Raw genomic sequence first — 15,213 nt, 5'->3', positions numbered from 1 at the left:
ATGGTTCCCTTTCCATTGTTATTACTGGGCACCCACTCTTGGATGACTGTGTAGTTACATTCTTACAAAGCTTTCTTTAGATCAGTTTTATCTTTATGAGACGATACTGCTCATAATTGTCTGTTTCCTTTCTTCATAAAATTTTCCAGATACATGTCTAATCTTACCTGGTCTTGTGTTCGGCAGCTCTATCTATATTTGTCAGTTCAAATGTTTGCTGATGATGGTGTTCTCCAGGGTTCTGTTGTTTTCATTTTGTAGCATGAATTTGCATGTTAGCATCAATTCTGCTTTCCAATTCATACACACACATATATATGCTTATGTATGTACACACACACATATATATATATATGCTTATGTATGTACACACACACATATATATATATATATATATATGAATATTTTCTTTAAATATGTTTCACTTCAGGCAAAACTTTTTTCCCTCATTCATATTATTTCTTCTTTATTATTATAAATTCTTTCTTAGCTCTGATAATATCAACATCCTATGCATGTGAAAATATTATTCTAAGAATTGGCCCATCATCCTCACCAGAATGCCAGCGGGAGGTAAGACAGGCACACAAAAGGAATGGACCACTGCTCTAAATACTTTACAGTGAGGAAACTGAGGTCCAAGGAAGGGAAAAGGCTTATTCAAAGTCCCAGGAGTGGTGATTACAGGTGATATATTACAATGGGAAGAGTTCTAGATTTGGAGGCACAAGAACTATATTAAAATTAAGGCTCTGACACCTTGGACAAATCACTTCATTTCTGGAAACCTAACCTTCTTCAATTGTAAATGGAGGGAGTAGGACTCCAAAATGGCACAGGTTCCTTGTCCCTCTGAGTATAGAGGGATTATTTTTCCTTATCAGTGGTTTCTTTTGGGTATAGACTCATGAATGGCAACTCTGGTTCCAAGGATATGGAGATCTGAGTCACTTTATTTGCATAATTCCAAATTGTTTCCAAAGTTTTCGTATTCATTTCACAGCTGCCCCAACAATGTATTAGTGGGCTTCTCCTTCTACAGCCCTTCCAACGATGACCATGACCACTTTTGTTATCTTTGCAGAGTGTGAAATGGAGATTCTAGGTTGTTCTGGTCTGCATTTCTCTCATTATTAGTTCTGTTTGTTTGTTTTTCCCTGAAAGTGTCTCAGATTTTTCATTATTATTCAATATCCATCTTTTGTACTGTACATTTGGATGCAGACATGTGGGCTAGATAACCCTGGGTTGTATCCTAAGCTTTATTGCTTTTTGGAACACACTATTCCATTCCTTCCTAGTTTTTCTAATGTCCTTTCCTTTGTATTGAAGATTTTCTCCTTATGACTTATTGAGCTTATTGTTTCCCGGTTGAATTGTTCAATTTAAGCACTATGTATCTCAGAGTTTGCATTACTGTCTCTGTTTATTTCTTCATTTTTTTTTTTTGGAGGCTATCTGTGGAGTCTTTGGATTGGAATTTCATTTTCTTTGCTTAGAAGTTCTGGGCAGTTCTCTTCTATTATTTTCTAACTTATGATGTTAAGGTTTTGGTTTTTGGATTGTTTGTTCTTTCCTATCATATTCTTCTGGGAGACTGTGGAGCATTTAGTTACCTCTGTGTATCCTGTCTTTGGGTCCAGTATGTTTTGCTTGCATAGGAAGCATATTTTCATTTAATGTTACAGCTTGTTGACTCTCTTCTTCTAGGTTGTTCTTCAGTTTTGTGAATTTGCATTCCCAAGCTATAATTTTCTTTTTTCTTTCTTTGGTAAGACTTGGCATTGCAAATTCATTATTTTTCCAATTCTATGCTCATAATTCTATTTTCTATTTCAAAAAATGCAAGAATAGCTTGTTGTGGTTGCATGTTCTCCTCAAATTCCACAGGGTCCATCAAGTATTGGGTCCTTTTTTTTTAGTATATATTCATAAATAATCTAAACTCATTTACTAGATCTGGAGACCATATTTCCTTCAGTTGTTACTATTTTTTCCTGTTGATTTATATGTTTTTGTTCAAAAATCTTTGAATTGTATTCTTCCTGAAATTTGGTACTTTCAGTTTCCTTCCTTTCTCAATACTTTATTTTCCTTATCATTCACTTCCTTACTCAATCCCCTCTAATTGTGATTTCTTTAGAACCTGGATCTCAAATTTTATCAGCTTCGAACCAAATTTACATTTCACTGTTCACCAGTATAGGTCTCTACCACAAATAAATTCGGGGTGGTCAGAAATAACCCAAGCTGGATACTGTCCTTTCTCCCTCAAGCTTGGTAGAATATTAGCACAACACATGAAGTCCTGTATTGGTGACCTCTACCAATACCACTAGTCCTTAGTCCTCTACTTTGGCAATGGAATTACAGACACTTCTTTCCCTGGCAATGGCCAAGCCTGCTTTCTCAGGCACTGGTGCTTCCAGGCTGCAGCTGTTATTATACTTTAGCTCCCAAAAGTCTGTTTGACTGTTGAGGCTTGAGCAAATTTCCACAGCCTAGAACCAGAATTTTGATGGTTCTGAAAAGAGAGATAGAGAACAGGGTACAGGAGTGGGTTTTTTATGTAAGCTTGTGTTTGCCCTTAGGTCTCACTGCCAATAATGTAGGAGGTGGGTGAGGGGTGCTAAGTGAGCTCAGGCTCAGTGAGCTTCAGTTCCTGGGTTCTGGAGAATCAGGTTTTTTGTTATTTTTTAATCTTATTTTGGATTTTGGGTGTCCTAGACCATGGAAACGACAGAAGTTGCTTTACCTTTAACTCATCATTTTGTTTTGTTTTGTTTTGGAGAGCCTTGACAAGTTCTGGAAATTTGAGGAAATGTCTAGTTTGTCATCCTCTCATCACTCCTATGACCCAGAAATCTCTGTTCTAAATCTATAAACTGGAGACACTACTACTATATTTGATTTATGGTCTCTGCATTAAAAAAAAAATATGAAGGCCAAGTAAGGTTTCAAACAAAGGACTAGAAAATGTAACCCATGAGAAGAGTTTAAAAATATTGGATTATCTCAACTGAGAAGGTATCAAGGGTTTTAGAGAAGATCAAAAGAAATTAATTAAAGGGGAAAAGGCTTATATGTTTTAATTGGCTCTGTTTGAGTAGCAAATCCAATTGAATTAACTAATTAAATTAATTTGAAGACTCAAATTTACATTTCTGAACTGACTAGTTATGACTCTGTTCACTCTTATTAATGAAAAACTCCACCTTGAGCAGATAGTAGAAATATCTCTGGATTTGGGGGTCAGAGCACCTCCCTTGGAAGCCCAGTTATTTTGCTTATCACTTGTGCGGCGGCGGTACACTCAAAGCATGAAGAAAATCTAATACAAAGATGTAAAACGTTGTGTTTTATCTGAGGAACAGTTAGGTCAGTTTGATTGCACTGTATGGAGTCTGAAGAGGAATGCCATGTACTAAGGTGGAGAATGAACTTCCTGTTTGCAAAGGGAAGCCAACACCTTCTGCTTAATCCAGCTCCTTCTTCTTACCTCGCTGGAGTCTGGCCTTCTTCCACATAATGTTCAGCAACTCGATTTGAGCCAACAGCATTCAGAAGTGTGATGAGTAGACGAGTGGGGCTATTCTCCAGGCAGCCATGATGGAGAGGTCCATCCAAAGGGATTTCTGCCATCTTGGTGGATTCCCCCTTCTGAAGCAGAAGGCTCATTTCTTCCCCAATGTGACAACTTTATCCACATACTGCCTTGAAATCCTCTGAAGACTGACATGACCTCTGGTCATTCAATCATGATCCTGTTGCCTCAGCAGCCTTTTCCTTTTAAATGGAATTTATGATCATCTCAGGCACCACATCACAAGGGAATGAAGAAAGTTCATTGTCAGCTTGAAATACAAAAGAAAGGAAGCTTGTTATCAGGGCACAAGCTAAAAAATCCTTTTAAAAACAATAGACTAGAAATTTCTCAGTAAGTGACATCAGATATGTCATTCACTGTCTAGCCTTGACAAAGCCAGTTCCCTTCTCTCTGAACCATAGTTAACTCTTCTGCAAAATTATCGGCCATTCATCTACTGGTTAAAATGAACTCAAAGGTCGCTTGCTTTCCTACCATTCTATGAAACAATTTCATGTGTCACTCTCACCTGTGAGGTTGCCAGTGGGGCTGACAAGGGGTAATATCTCCAAATTCTATAATTGTAAGAGTGAATGTAGGGCTAGTTGTGATTTCTTAACTCTCCATTTCAGATATATAAATTCAATGCCCCAAATTAATTTAATAAAAGTTGGGGCAATTGGGTTTACTTTTCAAATACAGCTGCTTAAAACTGCATGAGCCTTGTTCATTTCATTAACAGAGTCCTCTCTGAAATCTTTGACTTCTCAGTTGTTCTTGAAGAAGAGAGGGAGCCAGGTTTGGGCTGGCCACCTGAGCTGTCCAGAGGGGAGGCTAGAAGCCGCTGCCTGAGACCTGAGCAGGGATAGCCTGTCAACTGTTGCCCTCTGCTGGTCAAAGTTCTGTATTCCCATGGAAGCTTGGAGTTTCCTGGGAAGGAGTATTGGGCCCTAAATGTGAAAGACTTTCAGTACCAGTATAAGAAGCTGTTCCTTTATTCAGTAGGCAGTGGAGGGGGAGGGAGGCAGCAATGTTATTTCCCTGAGAAGTGATGTGGTCCAAAAAGGGTATCACAAGTCTTGTCAGCTCCTGGAAGCATAGGTTAGAGAGGGCAGAAAATGGAGGCCAAGGGGAAAATGGCACTAAGGAAGAAAAAGAGGCTCAACAGCATCTGAGATCATCTCATTAATCAAACCAAACAATTTCCTGTTAATGATACATGTAAAAGGCAATAGGTTAGACAAAAAGAGAAGAGGGTCTGTATCAAAGTGGTGGCTATTTTGATGGAGTCGAGGGGAGGGGCTAGATCAGAGAAAAAGTGGAAATAGAAAAGAAACTGACTCAGTGTGTACGTGGGGGGGCACGCAAACTCCCAGGTGACTCCCTGGTTGCAAGCTCGTGTGACTGTATAGAAAGTGGCACCTCAAGAGGATGAGAAGAGATGGCGGGGAATGGCAGGATTCGAGGTCAGGGTAGGAGGCCAGAAATTCACATGCTGAGGTTCCAAAGCCACTGGGGTCAGACAGGCAAAGAGGCCTGCCCAAGAGGTGGTTAGAAATGTGAGACTGGGAATCTCTGGAGAAGATGGGGCAGAGTGGACAGTGGAGCTCTGGGAGCTGGGCTCAACAAAGGCCCAATAAAGGCCACCTATGAGTATACCAAGGGAGGAAAGAGAAAGATGAGAAGAGGGCCCCAAATGGGCATTCTGTGTCTCAGGGCTGGGGGGAGGATTCAGGGCTGGAGTGAACAGAGGGGGAGAAGGCAAGCCATGGAAGTGTACACACAGAAGCCAAGGGGAGAGAGGGCACCAAGGAAGAAAAAGGGGGTCAATGGCAGCTGAAATCACCTCATTAAGAAGGAAAATAGAGTTGGGCATGCCAGAGACAGCCAGATGAGTTAGTGCCAGGAAGACAAAGTACAGACAGGCCTTCCCTTACATAACCAAGGTGTCCTTGACAAGCCCTCTGCGAAGCACATTTCTGTGAATCAGCTACTATTTGAAAGGCACGTGGGGCTGATTATGTAATAGAACTTGTTGAAGACTCATTAGTGAAATGGAAAATCCTGCAGCAAGGTGGATTTGGTTGTTGTGACCCAGTGAGAGGTTTCCCTGGTAGATGTCGACAAGTCCTGCGGTTAAAAGCTGCATCAATAGAACAAATCAGCAGCAGCTTCTTGGGAATGTGACCCTAGGCAGGCTGCTGTGATGCCAGAATCAGAGGATCCATTGTGGGGCTTCTGCATGGAGAGTGAGAATGGAGAATCATCTCCCTGGCATCAGGTGGATGCTTGCCTAAAGGGGACATGCTTGGCACAGGCTTTGCCCTATTTGGTTTAGGACAGTCACCATGGTGAAAGGGTCCCACCTTTCCCTTTGCCAGAACCAGAGACTTGCCTGGGGTGAGGAGGGGTGAAGAAGGCTGAAGAGTGAGGACCAAATAGTTCATCCAAGATCATATGACAAGTAAAAGCAGAGGGAAGTTGGGCCCCAGAACATTTGTACTCTAAGGCTGGCCCTTTCTTACTACCCAGCATTCTCCCTCACAGTATCATATCGATAATTAAAACCTCTTAACTTAGAAACTTTGCGACTTCAGGGCATAACAGTGGCAGGTTTTATCTCATTTTGGGGGGCCTCTTTACAAATCCCCCTGTGCTTCTCAGGTTAACTGTAGATTTCACATTTCTCATTCATGAAAGAAGGGCTTTGAACGCCATGAAATGGCTCCTACCACCCCTCCCAGTTTGCCAGGGAATAATAATGAAATGTGTGCTGGCCTCTTCCCTGAAAAGAAGCCTTCAGGGTGGTCTAGATCAGGACTGGCGGCCTACGCTTCACCAGGGGTTTTGAAGAGGAAATAGAAATGTCATCTGATATTGGACATAGGAGCTTCTGGGACAGGTTATTGTTGTTTAGTTGTGTTATGTCCATTAATTAAACAGAACAACTTCCAATTAATGATACATGTAACAGGCAATAGTTTAGACAAAAAGAGAAGAGCATCTGCATCAAAGTGGGGTCCGATTCTTGGACCCATCTTGACTCCTTTGGGGGCTTTCTTGGAAAAGATACTGGAGTTATTTGCCTTCCTCCCCCCCCAGCTCATTTTACACATGATGAATGGACATAATTAAGTGACTTGTCCAGGGTCACACAGGTAGTAAGTGTCTGAGACTAGATTTGAGCTAAAGAAGATGAATCTTCCTGATTCTAAGCCCAGCACTGTATGCCCTGTACCATCTAGCATTCTAGGAGCAGAGATTTAAAGTTGGAAGGGACCTTAAAGGCCAGGTCAACTTTCCCAATTTACCGGTGAATGGGGGAAAATTATGAAGTCTTTATCATCTGGTAAGCGCTATGCTAAGCTCTGGGAATACAAATAGGAAAAAGTGGGATAGTCTCAGTACTCAAAGGACACCCCCACCTCTGATGGGATTGAGGAGACAACACATAAAAGAAAGTTAATTTGCCAGACAGATGGGAAAGCCCAGGAGTCCTAAGGGAGTAGAGACGAAAAGAATTGTAAGAGCTAAGGGTTACATTAGAAGATCAGATGATAGCATTGAGAGGCCAGAGGATGGAGACAGGGTCAATGGTAGGACCTAAAATGTTTTAGGATGCAGTGGTCAATGAAATGTTTCGGAGGAGGAAGGATGTCCTGCCCGAGGACACCCACAGGGATGTTTGGTTTGCATATTCCCCTACCTTTCCAGAGGCATTCTGAAATTGGCTAACTGAGTCCCAGAGGGGAAGCAATTGGCCAAAGTCACAAAGGGAGTAAGCAGCCAGGCAGTGATGAGAACCAAGGTCCTGCCACATTCAATATCCATCAAACCAGGCTTCTCCTCTAGGGAGTATTTAGAATGACTTCTGGAGGGCTTGGAGTCTCCGATTGCAAGATTGTCTAGAGACACTGTCATTCTGAAAGTCCAGGATACTAAGGGCCCTTTCTCATCAACTTGCTGGTTGCCTCAAAATTGGGCTTGATGTCATAGAAACAGTGTTTATATTTGTGTGACCGTTACCATGGTAGGAATTTACATTCTGGTCATCTACCACAGAGCTGAGATCTATGAAAAGGGCCTTTTGTTGTTTGCCAATGGCAAGTAAGCAGTTAGCCAAAGGAGAGAAGGAGGTGAGTGTCCCATTCATTGCCCCTCCCCCTGCCCTGCCGCAGAAAGGCACTGGCTCCCTGAATACCAGGTATTCTCTCCCTGCACCTAGGATTGAGGATCCTGGACTTAAAATTGGAGAGGCCATCAAGGCTAATCTTTGCATCTTGCAGATGAGGAGGCCTAAGGAGGAATGTAGGTAACTTGTTCAGGGACTTAAGGCAAGTAAATATCTGAGACAGCTCTAAACCAAAGCTTTAAGCTTCGTATTGTATCCACAGAGACACCTAGCTGCGTAAAAGCAAGTGGGAGAGGCAGGAATTGAACCCAGATCTTTTGACTACAAATCCTGTGCCTTTCACTGTACCATCATTTTTGCTCATGCTCACTCCCTGTGTCAAGCAAATTGTATAAGAAACGGTTACACCCTATGTTGTTGGGGAAAAATGGGGTGACTGAAGTCTAGATGCATCAGTAAACAACCCAGATACTCAGGCTACAGGCTCACAGCTATTTCAAAGCTAGTGGTTTAATCTGATTCCCACATTCCCCATATGGAAATTAGGCAGAGACTGTGTCAAAACAGAGCCCCCGTGTTCCTAAAAAGAAGTCTTTCTTTCTGAATTCTTTACCTTTTGAAAATAAATCTCATTATAAATCAAGGAAGTGTTCTGTGCAGACCTTTTAACTTGTGATTGACTTTCTTTTGGATGGAAACGAAGTCTGGTTTACCAGGCTGCTGCTTCCAACTTGTTGCTAAGTAGATAGAATCTATTTTGGGTGATGCAGGAAGCTGTTTGATAGGACACGCCAAGTTCAGGAAGCTTTCTCTTGTTAAGACCAAGAAGATTCCATAGACAATTGTCCAGCCCTCCTTTTCTTACCCCCTACCCTCACCCTCTTCCTCTCTGTCTGCTCACATTAGAGTTTTAGTGCAGGAATTGTCACCCTGAAGGGCTCTTGTCTGGATGTCCCCATGGAACACCCTAAAGAACAGAAGAATAACAAGCGGGGGCCAACCTGAGCTTTCCCTCTGGAGGCTGACACACTTTCACTCCTTCAGTGCTCTAGAAACAATCCAGCTTAACACTGATCTAGCAAGAAAAGTGAATGAAAGTGGGGAGCTCCAACCAGGCTTGAGCAGGTGGAGGGGAGATGAAGCCCCAGAATCTCCATTCCCAAATGCGAGCTCATTTAGTACCATTAACCTTGGCTGAAAAAGAGTCCCAATGATAAGTCACCTGAAGAATGTTCCCTGGCACAATAACTAACCCAGGCTAACACCAAGAGGAAGCCCACCGGTGAGACAGAAGAATTCCTAGCCTACCATTGTTCTTTCATTGACTCCAGGCATCAGACTTGAGGGAAGGAGTGTAGTACAGAGATAGTAAGTCAGTCAATGGGGATTTATTAAGTACCTACTGTGTACTGAGTGCTAGGAATATGAAAAAGGTAAAAAAATGTCCGTGGCTTTAAGGTGCTGAGTCTAACAGCATTTAAATAATGAGCTGGGTGTGTATGTGTGTACATACACACTTATAATACTTATAATAACACACATATGCACAGTGGTGTATACATACACATATACATATAGCTGTATATACACATACATATATAAATACATAGGTTGTATGAGTGTGTGTATGTATATATGTGTGTGTATGCATGTATATATATATGCATGTACACACACATATATACATATAGGGATAGAGATAGAGATGCAAATGGAAGATAGTCTCAAGAGAAACCACAAGGGGCCTGAGGATTAGGCAAAGACACTTGGAGAAGGTTTGAGCCGAGGTTATGGAAGTGGGGAGACAGGGGACGAGGAAAAGCATTCCATGCAGGAGACATCCTCCCCAAGTTCCAAGTCAGGAGAGGGAGGATATAGTGAGAGGAGCAGCATCATGAAGACTGGAAATGGAGGCTGGGGGGAGGCTGCATGGGGCTTTACATGCCAAACAGGATTGTATATCTTATTCTGAAGATAATAGGGAACCACTGGAAGTTACAGAGTGTGAAGGTAATCTATGGTTTGGGAAAAACCCTTTAGAATATGAGCAGAAAATGGATTGGAGAAGGGGTGAGATGAGAAGCCAATGGACTAAGAAGGAGGGTTCTGTAATGCTGCAAGTGGGAAGGAGTGAGGGCCTGAACTAGGCGGGGGCTGTGTGAATGGTGAGAAGAGGCTGCCAAGGACTTCTGCCCAAGGGCACCAGGGCAGGGCAATCTGATAAGCATTCCCCAAGCCCCTACTATATGCCAGGCACTGGAAATAGAGAGATCAAAATGAAAGAACCTCTGGGGGTGGAGGGACAGCATTTGCCAAAGTAGGATTTAAGGAGGGTGGGAACACAGCTCCAACCTCAAGTTGTACACTAATGTTCCGTTTCCTTATTTGTGACGTGTTCCATTGTACTTGTCACCATACACGCTACGTGGGCCTTGATTATTTCTCATTATGAATCATTTACTGATGGCTCATGCTTCTGTATTATATAACCATACAAGAACATCCACATTATATAGATATTATTAAGGGGAGGGCTTTTGTTTCAAGAAGCATATATGCATGTGTATACACACATACACAGGTATGCAAAAATAATGCATAGACTCATACATACATATGTAAATATGTTTGCTGATGTTCAGTCACTTTTTAGTTGTGTCCAACTCTTTGTTACTCCATTTGGTGTTTTCATGGCAAAGATACTGGAGTGCTTTGCCATTTCTTTCTCTAGCTCATTGTACATATGAGGAAACTGAGGCAAACAAGGTTAAATGACTTGCCCAGTATCACACAGCTAACAAGTATCTTAAGTCAGATTTGAGTTCAAGAAGATGAATTTTCTGACTACAGACCTTGTGCTCCATTCACTACACACACACACACACACACACACACACATATTCATTTCATAAGCACTTATTGTGTTCCAGACACAATAATACCAAAAGAGACAAAAATATTATCTGCCTTCAAAAAGCATACATTCCAATGTGGGAGATATGTAAATATCTAGTTGTGTACCCACATTTAGTAGAGGGCCTGCCATATAGATTAATTAATTAAAAAAATTAAATATAATTAATTAATTAATTGGAAGGCTGTGCTTTTGGTCATATGGATAGGTCATGCCTCCTCTGACACAGACTGCAGCTCATTCTCCCATTCATCAATATTCTTTTTGTGTCATCATGGCTGAAAACAAAAAAAAGAACACCCCCCCCCCCGCCATCATAGGATAGATTACCATATGTGGAGCTTCTTTGCCCTTGGTGAAGCTGATCCTCAGACATACTTATACCCATACCTGAGCCCTTTCACAACTGGCTGCACTGCCCAGGGCCGGTGGGCTCCTGGCTGAGCTTGCAGGAGATGGCTGTCACATCCTAATTCTATCAGGCATCAGGAGAAAATTCCAGCATGAGGTAAACTTTACCACCATGCACAATGTCGGCTCATGTTAGGATTGAAGAAGCAAAGATGGAGACAGTCTTCTGCACCTGTATTTCTGTTGGATGTGATAGGAGCAGGAGACAATATCCCTGCCTTGCAGGCAGCTGGCAATCCAATTGGGAGATAATATGTGCTTGCTCAGGGCAGTGAAGGAATCCAACGGTATTATGTCCACATGGATATAATTCTTTGTGGAGTGTGAACAGCCAAAGAATAACACGGTTCAGAATCAGATGGTCATATAATATTGAACAGAAGCCAAGGTGGGGGGGGGGTAGAAAAGAATGGATGGATGTGAATTCTAAGAATGAGAGAAGACTTTAGGGAGAAGGTAGAATTTTCATAAAACTGCAAAAAAAAACCACAGTAATGATAGATTGAATTTCTCTGTCCTCCCTACAGGACCTCTCCCTCCCCATCCTCTCAGGTAAAGTCTTTGGGTAATACTTTACTGAAAAAAAAAATGGAAGCCATTCTCCATGATTTTCCTCTTCTTCTTTTCATCTTACAACCACTTGACACCAGTTAAACATGAAACTTTCTCCTTGATTCCTACCTCTGAGGAAGAGGTGGTCCTTCTCTTTCCCAAGACCAACCCCACACAGATGAGATTCTCCCATCATGTTGTCCCACTATCATTTATTCCAACCAATCTTTATTCTCTCCCTAGGTCATATTACCTTTTTTGTTTCCCACAAACACATTCATGTCTCCCACACCCTTAAAAAAAGTTCACTAGATATTGCTATTTCTATTAGCTATCTTTCTGAATCTCTGCTTTTTGTCTCAAACTCTTTGAAAATTCTGTCTGCACTCATCCCCTCCTTTTTTCTTTCCTCTCAGTCTTCTAAAATATTTTCACTCTGATTTCTGACTTAATAACTGAACAGAAATTGTTTCCTACAAAATTGCTAATGATTTCTTTATGGCCAAATCTTATGACATTTTCTCAATGCTCATCCTTCTCAACCATCCAAGAATTTGACACTGTTAACCACTGTTTGTTCTTTGATACTCTCTCCTCTCACAGTTATTGGGACACTTGTCTGCTTTGTTTCTCCATTAATATGTCTGACCAACCTTTTTTAGCCTCCTTTGTTGAATTTTCCCAATTATTGAGACATTTGAGAAAATTTGAACAGCAAGAGAGGGTGGGAATTATGTGATCCATGTTCACTCCATCTTGTGACTCAGTTCTGGAGCTAGCTCAATTATCTTTCTATTCAGTTATAAATCTAGTTCAGTGTTTGTCTTTTGAGAAATCTTCATTCAGTTGTGGGAATTGTGAAAGGACCTTGCTGTATTGTTTGAACCTAACCCTGTATATATGGGAAGCTGAAGCCCCTTTTCATGCTGCTTAGAGACACTTGACTTTCAAGTGAAAGGAACAACCCTCTTTGCAATCTCACAGGTTCTTGACCTCAATGCTGTGTTCAGTTCCTCAGTTTGGCTCACTTGACACATAATGAGGGACTGGCTGATATGCCCAGCCCTTCAAAAGACAGACAGAAGGCTGGACTGCTTTAACCACTATGTAGACTTCATCAGCAACTGTTGCTTCTGCACTCCCTTTATGCCACTAATTCTCTTCTTTTTGACAAGCAGAGTTAGACTAATTCTTGTTCCCTCCCATTGATCCCTGCAGAGTGGACCACTGGAACAACGAGAAGGAAAGGGTGGTGGCTATCACTGATAACACCCTGCTGATTTGCAAATATGACTTCATCATGCTCAGCTGTGTCCAGTTTCAACGCATTCCCCTGAGCAGCATCTATCACATCTGTCTCGGCAAATTTGCTTTTCCTGGGACATCCTTGGATAAGTGAGTACTCTGCTCTGCCCCAGGATGGTTGAGGATAGGTGGGGACATGGCCAAACCTTTAATTGGAGCCCAGAGAGAAACAAAATGGAAGTAGATCAGACTAGGGAAAAGACGAGGAGACTGAGAATCAGAAAACCTTGAAATTAGACCTTTCCTTCTCCTGAAGCCATTCCCATTTGCATAGTCATGGCTGTATGCTGATTCCTGCTGCTTCCTGTCTTCTAATGGAGCTGTCCTTCCTCCCTCACTGTATTGTGGAGACACAAAGGGGAGGACCATGTACCCCTTTTATCTCCAGTATCTTTGACTCAGCTTGGATGTCATGGAGGCTTAGGCTGTTGGTGATAGCGACAGAGGTTGCCCAAACCCTCTCAGGGTGATTTTCTGAGCTAAGTGAGGGCTGGACGAGTTGTCTCTAGTGTCCCTCCAACCACTGATTCTCTGGGTTCCAGGTTTAAAGTGATTCAACATTCTACTTCCCACTGTATGAATTCCCTTTTGACTCTGGCTTTCTCAAATCTCTTTTCTAAGACCCCCTGTAACTCTAGTATCCTTTACTTTGTGGTTAAAAGACTCATCCAGCTCTGTGACTCACTGCTCTATATTCTAAGATCACTTTTTATTCTGACATTTTTTGTATGTTTGTTCATGTGGGTTTTGTGTGTGTATGTATATATGTGTGTATATATACATGACAATACATATACACACACGTGTGTGTGTGTGTATATATATATAATCATTATCCTGGAATTAGTGTTACCCTCTGTACATAAAAATGCCTTTCCCTTCACTGCAGTATACACTGTCAGTTCTCTTTCTAAAAATGGTTAGAGATGGGTGCAGATCCATCCATATTCCCTTTCTTTTCTTACGTATATAATATGTCACAACCATTATAAATGAAATGGCAAAAGCCAAGGATGACATCGGTGGCCAGGGGATAGAGTGAAGTAAACCATTCCATAGGGAAACTGTAAAGTCAGTCAGTGAAGGTTGATTTGCAACATCTTATGTGTGTACTTAAAACAAACAAATAGAAACTTAGATACCCTACAATTATACCGATTGGAATTAGTACATATGTAATGTCAGCTTCTTTGAGTACATGTTGTTTTACTCCCGTTACCCCTATTTGCGGCCACCAATCAAATCCAGGTTCCTCGGGAGCCGGGACTGATTCATGGAGCCTTGGCTATGGTCAGCGCCAAAAAGAACAGTAGTCTCCTAAGCTGCCGGCAGGTACTTAATAATGCTCTCCGAACTGACAGGGTCCGGCCCTGCTCCCAGAGTTTCCACTTTCAATTTTAGTACAGATTCTTTCCCGTTCCGTCAGCCTACTGGTAACTTTCCTGATGAAAATGGTAAGACATTGGACAGTATGGAACCAAAGTTTTGGTTTTAAGGAAGAGTGCCGTACAGTCATTGTGACAGCTGCCGCTAGGGGGAGAGGAGCTCAGTACAGACTGTGCCTTCTGCCATTGACTGACTTAGGCAAGACACTTAACCTCCCAGCCTCAGTCTGCTCATCTGTAAAATGAAGATTTGGGGCGGCTAGGTGGCACAGTGAATAGATCACTGGCCCTGGAGTCAGGAGGTCCTGAGTTCAAATCTGACCTCAGACACTTAACACTTGCTAGCTGTGTGACCTTGGGCAAGTCACTTAACCGCTATGGTCCCTCCAAAAAGGAGAAAAAAAAATAAACGAAGATTTTAAACTAAGTGGTCTCTGGTCTTCCTTCCAGCTCCAGAGCTAAAACACTCTGATCTTCTGAACAACAGAGCTAGTTGCTAAGTTGTACTTTAGTGTTTGTTGGAGACTGACATCTAAGGGAAGGCAAGAGGAAAACTTTCCAGCAGAATGGCTTGACCTCCTTGATCCACTTTCCTTCTAAGGCTCTAAGGGGAAACAATGGAAGAATCAAGGGGAACAGTTCTTCAGGCTCTTGGTTGTGTGCATATGTGGGTTGGTGGGGGATGTGCGTGTGTGTGTGTGCGTGCATGCGTATGCGGGTATACTCACAGTGCTTTTCCTGTGGAGACAACCACTGCTCCCCTTAGGAACTGCTGTCTCTGAGTGTCTGATCAGAATTTTGCCAGCGACAAGCTTGAGCACATCCCACGTACCTGGTGCTTATGAAACAGAGATGTTTTGTTTTAATCATCACTCGCTTTTGGCTTAAAGAAAATGTTGTGTGTGTGTGTGTGTGTGTGTGTGTGTGT

At 42.1% G+C, this 15,213-nt stretch overlaps 1 protein-coding gene across 3 annotated transcripts in view; it reads left to right on the top strand.

Annotated features, from left to right (window-relative positions):
- Positions 1 to 15,213, top strand: part of TPRG1 (tumor protein p63 regulated 1) — a 169,342-nt gene that overhangs the window by 64,533 nt on the left and 89,596 nt on the right. For all 3 annotated transcript variants that reach the window (XM_069083314.1, XM_069083315.1, XM_069083313.1), the window contains exon 4: positions 12,814 to 12,990. In XM_069083314.1, the coding sequence (XP_068939415.1) occupies positions 12,814 to 12,990 (177 nt within the window). The remainder of the gene's footprint in view (positions 1 to 12,813; positions 12,991 to 15,213) is intronic.

The sequence above is a fragment of the Petaurus breviceps genome, unplaced genomic scaffold (assembly GCF_028583685.1).
Source record: "Petaurus breviceps papuanus isolate PSGF00001 unplaced genomic scaffold, PetGlider_PUasm1.0 173, whole genome shotgun sequence".
In the NCBI taxonomy this organism is placed as follows: Eukaryota; Metazoa; Chordata; class Mammalia; order Diprotodontia; family Petauridae; genus Petaurus; species Petaurus breviceps.
Note: the sequence above shows the minus strand (reverse complement) of the source record. Positions and strands in the feature narration are given on the sequence as shown.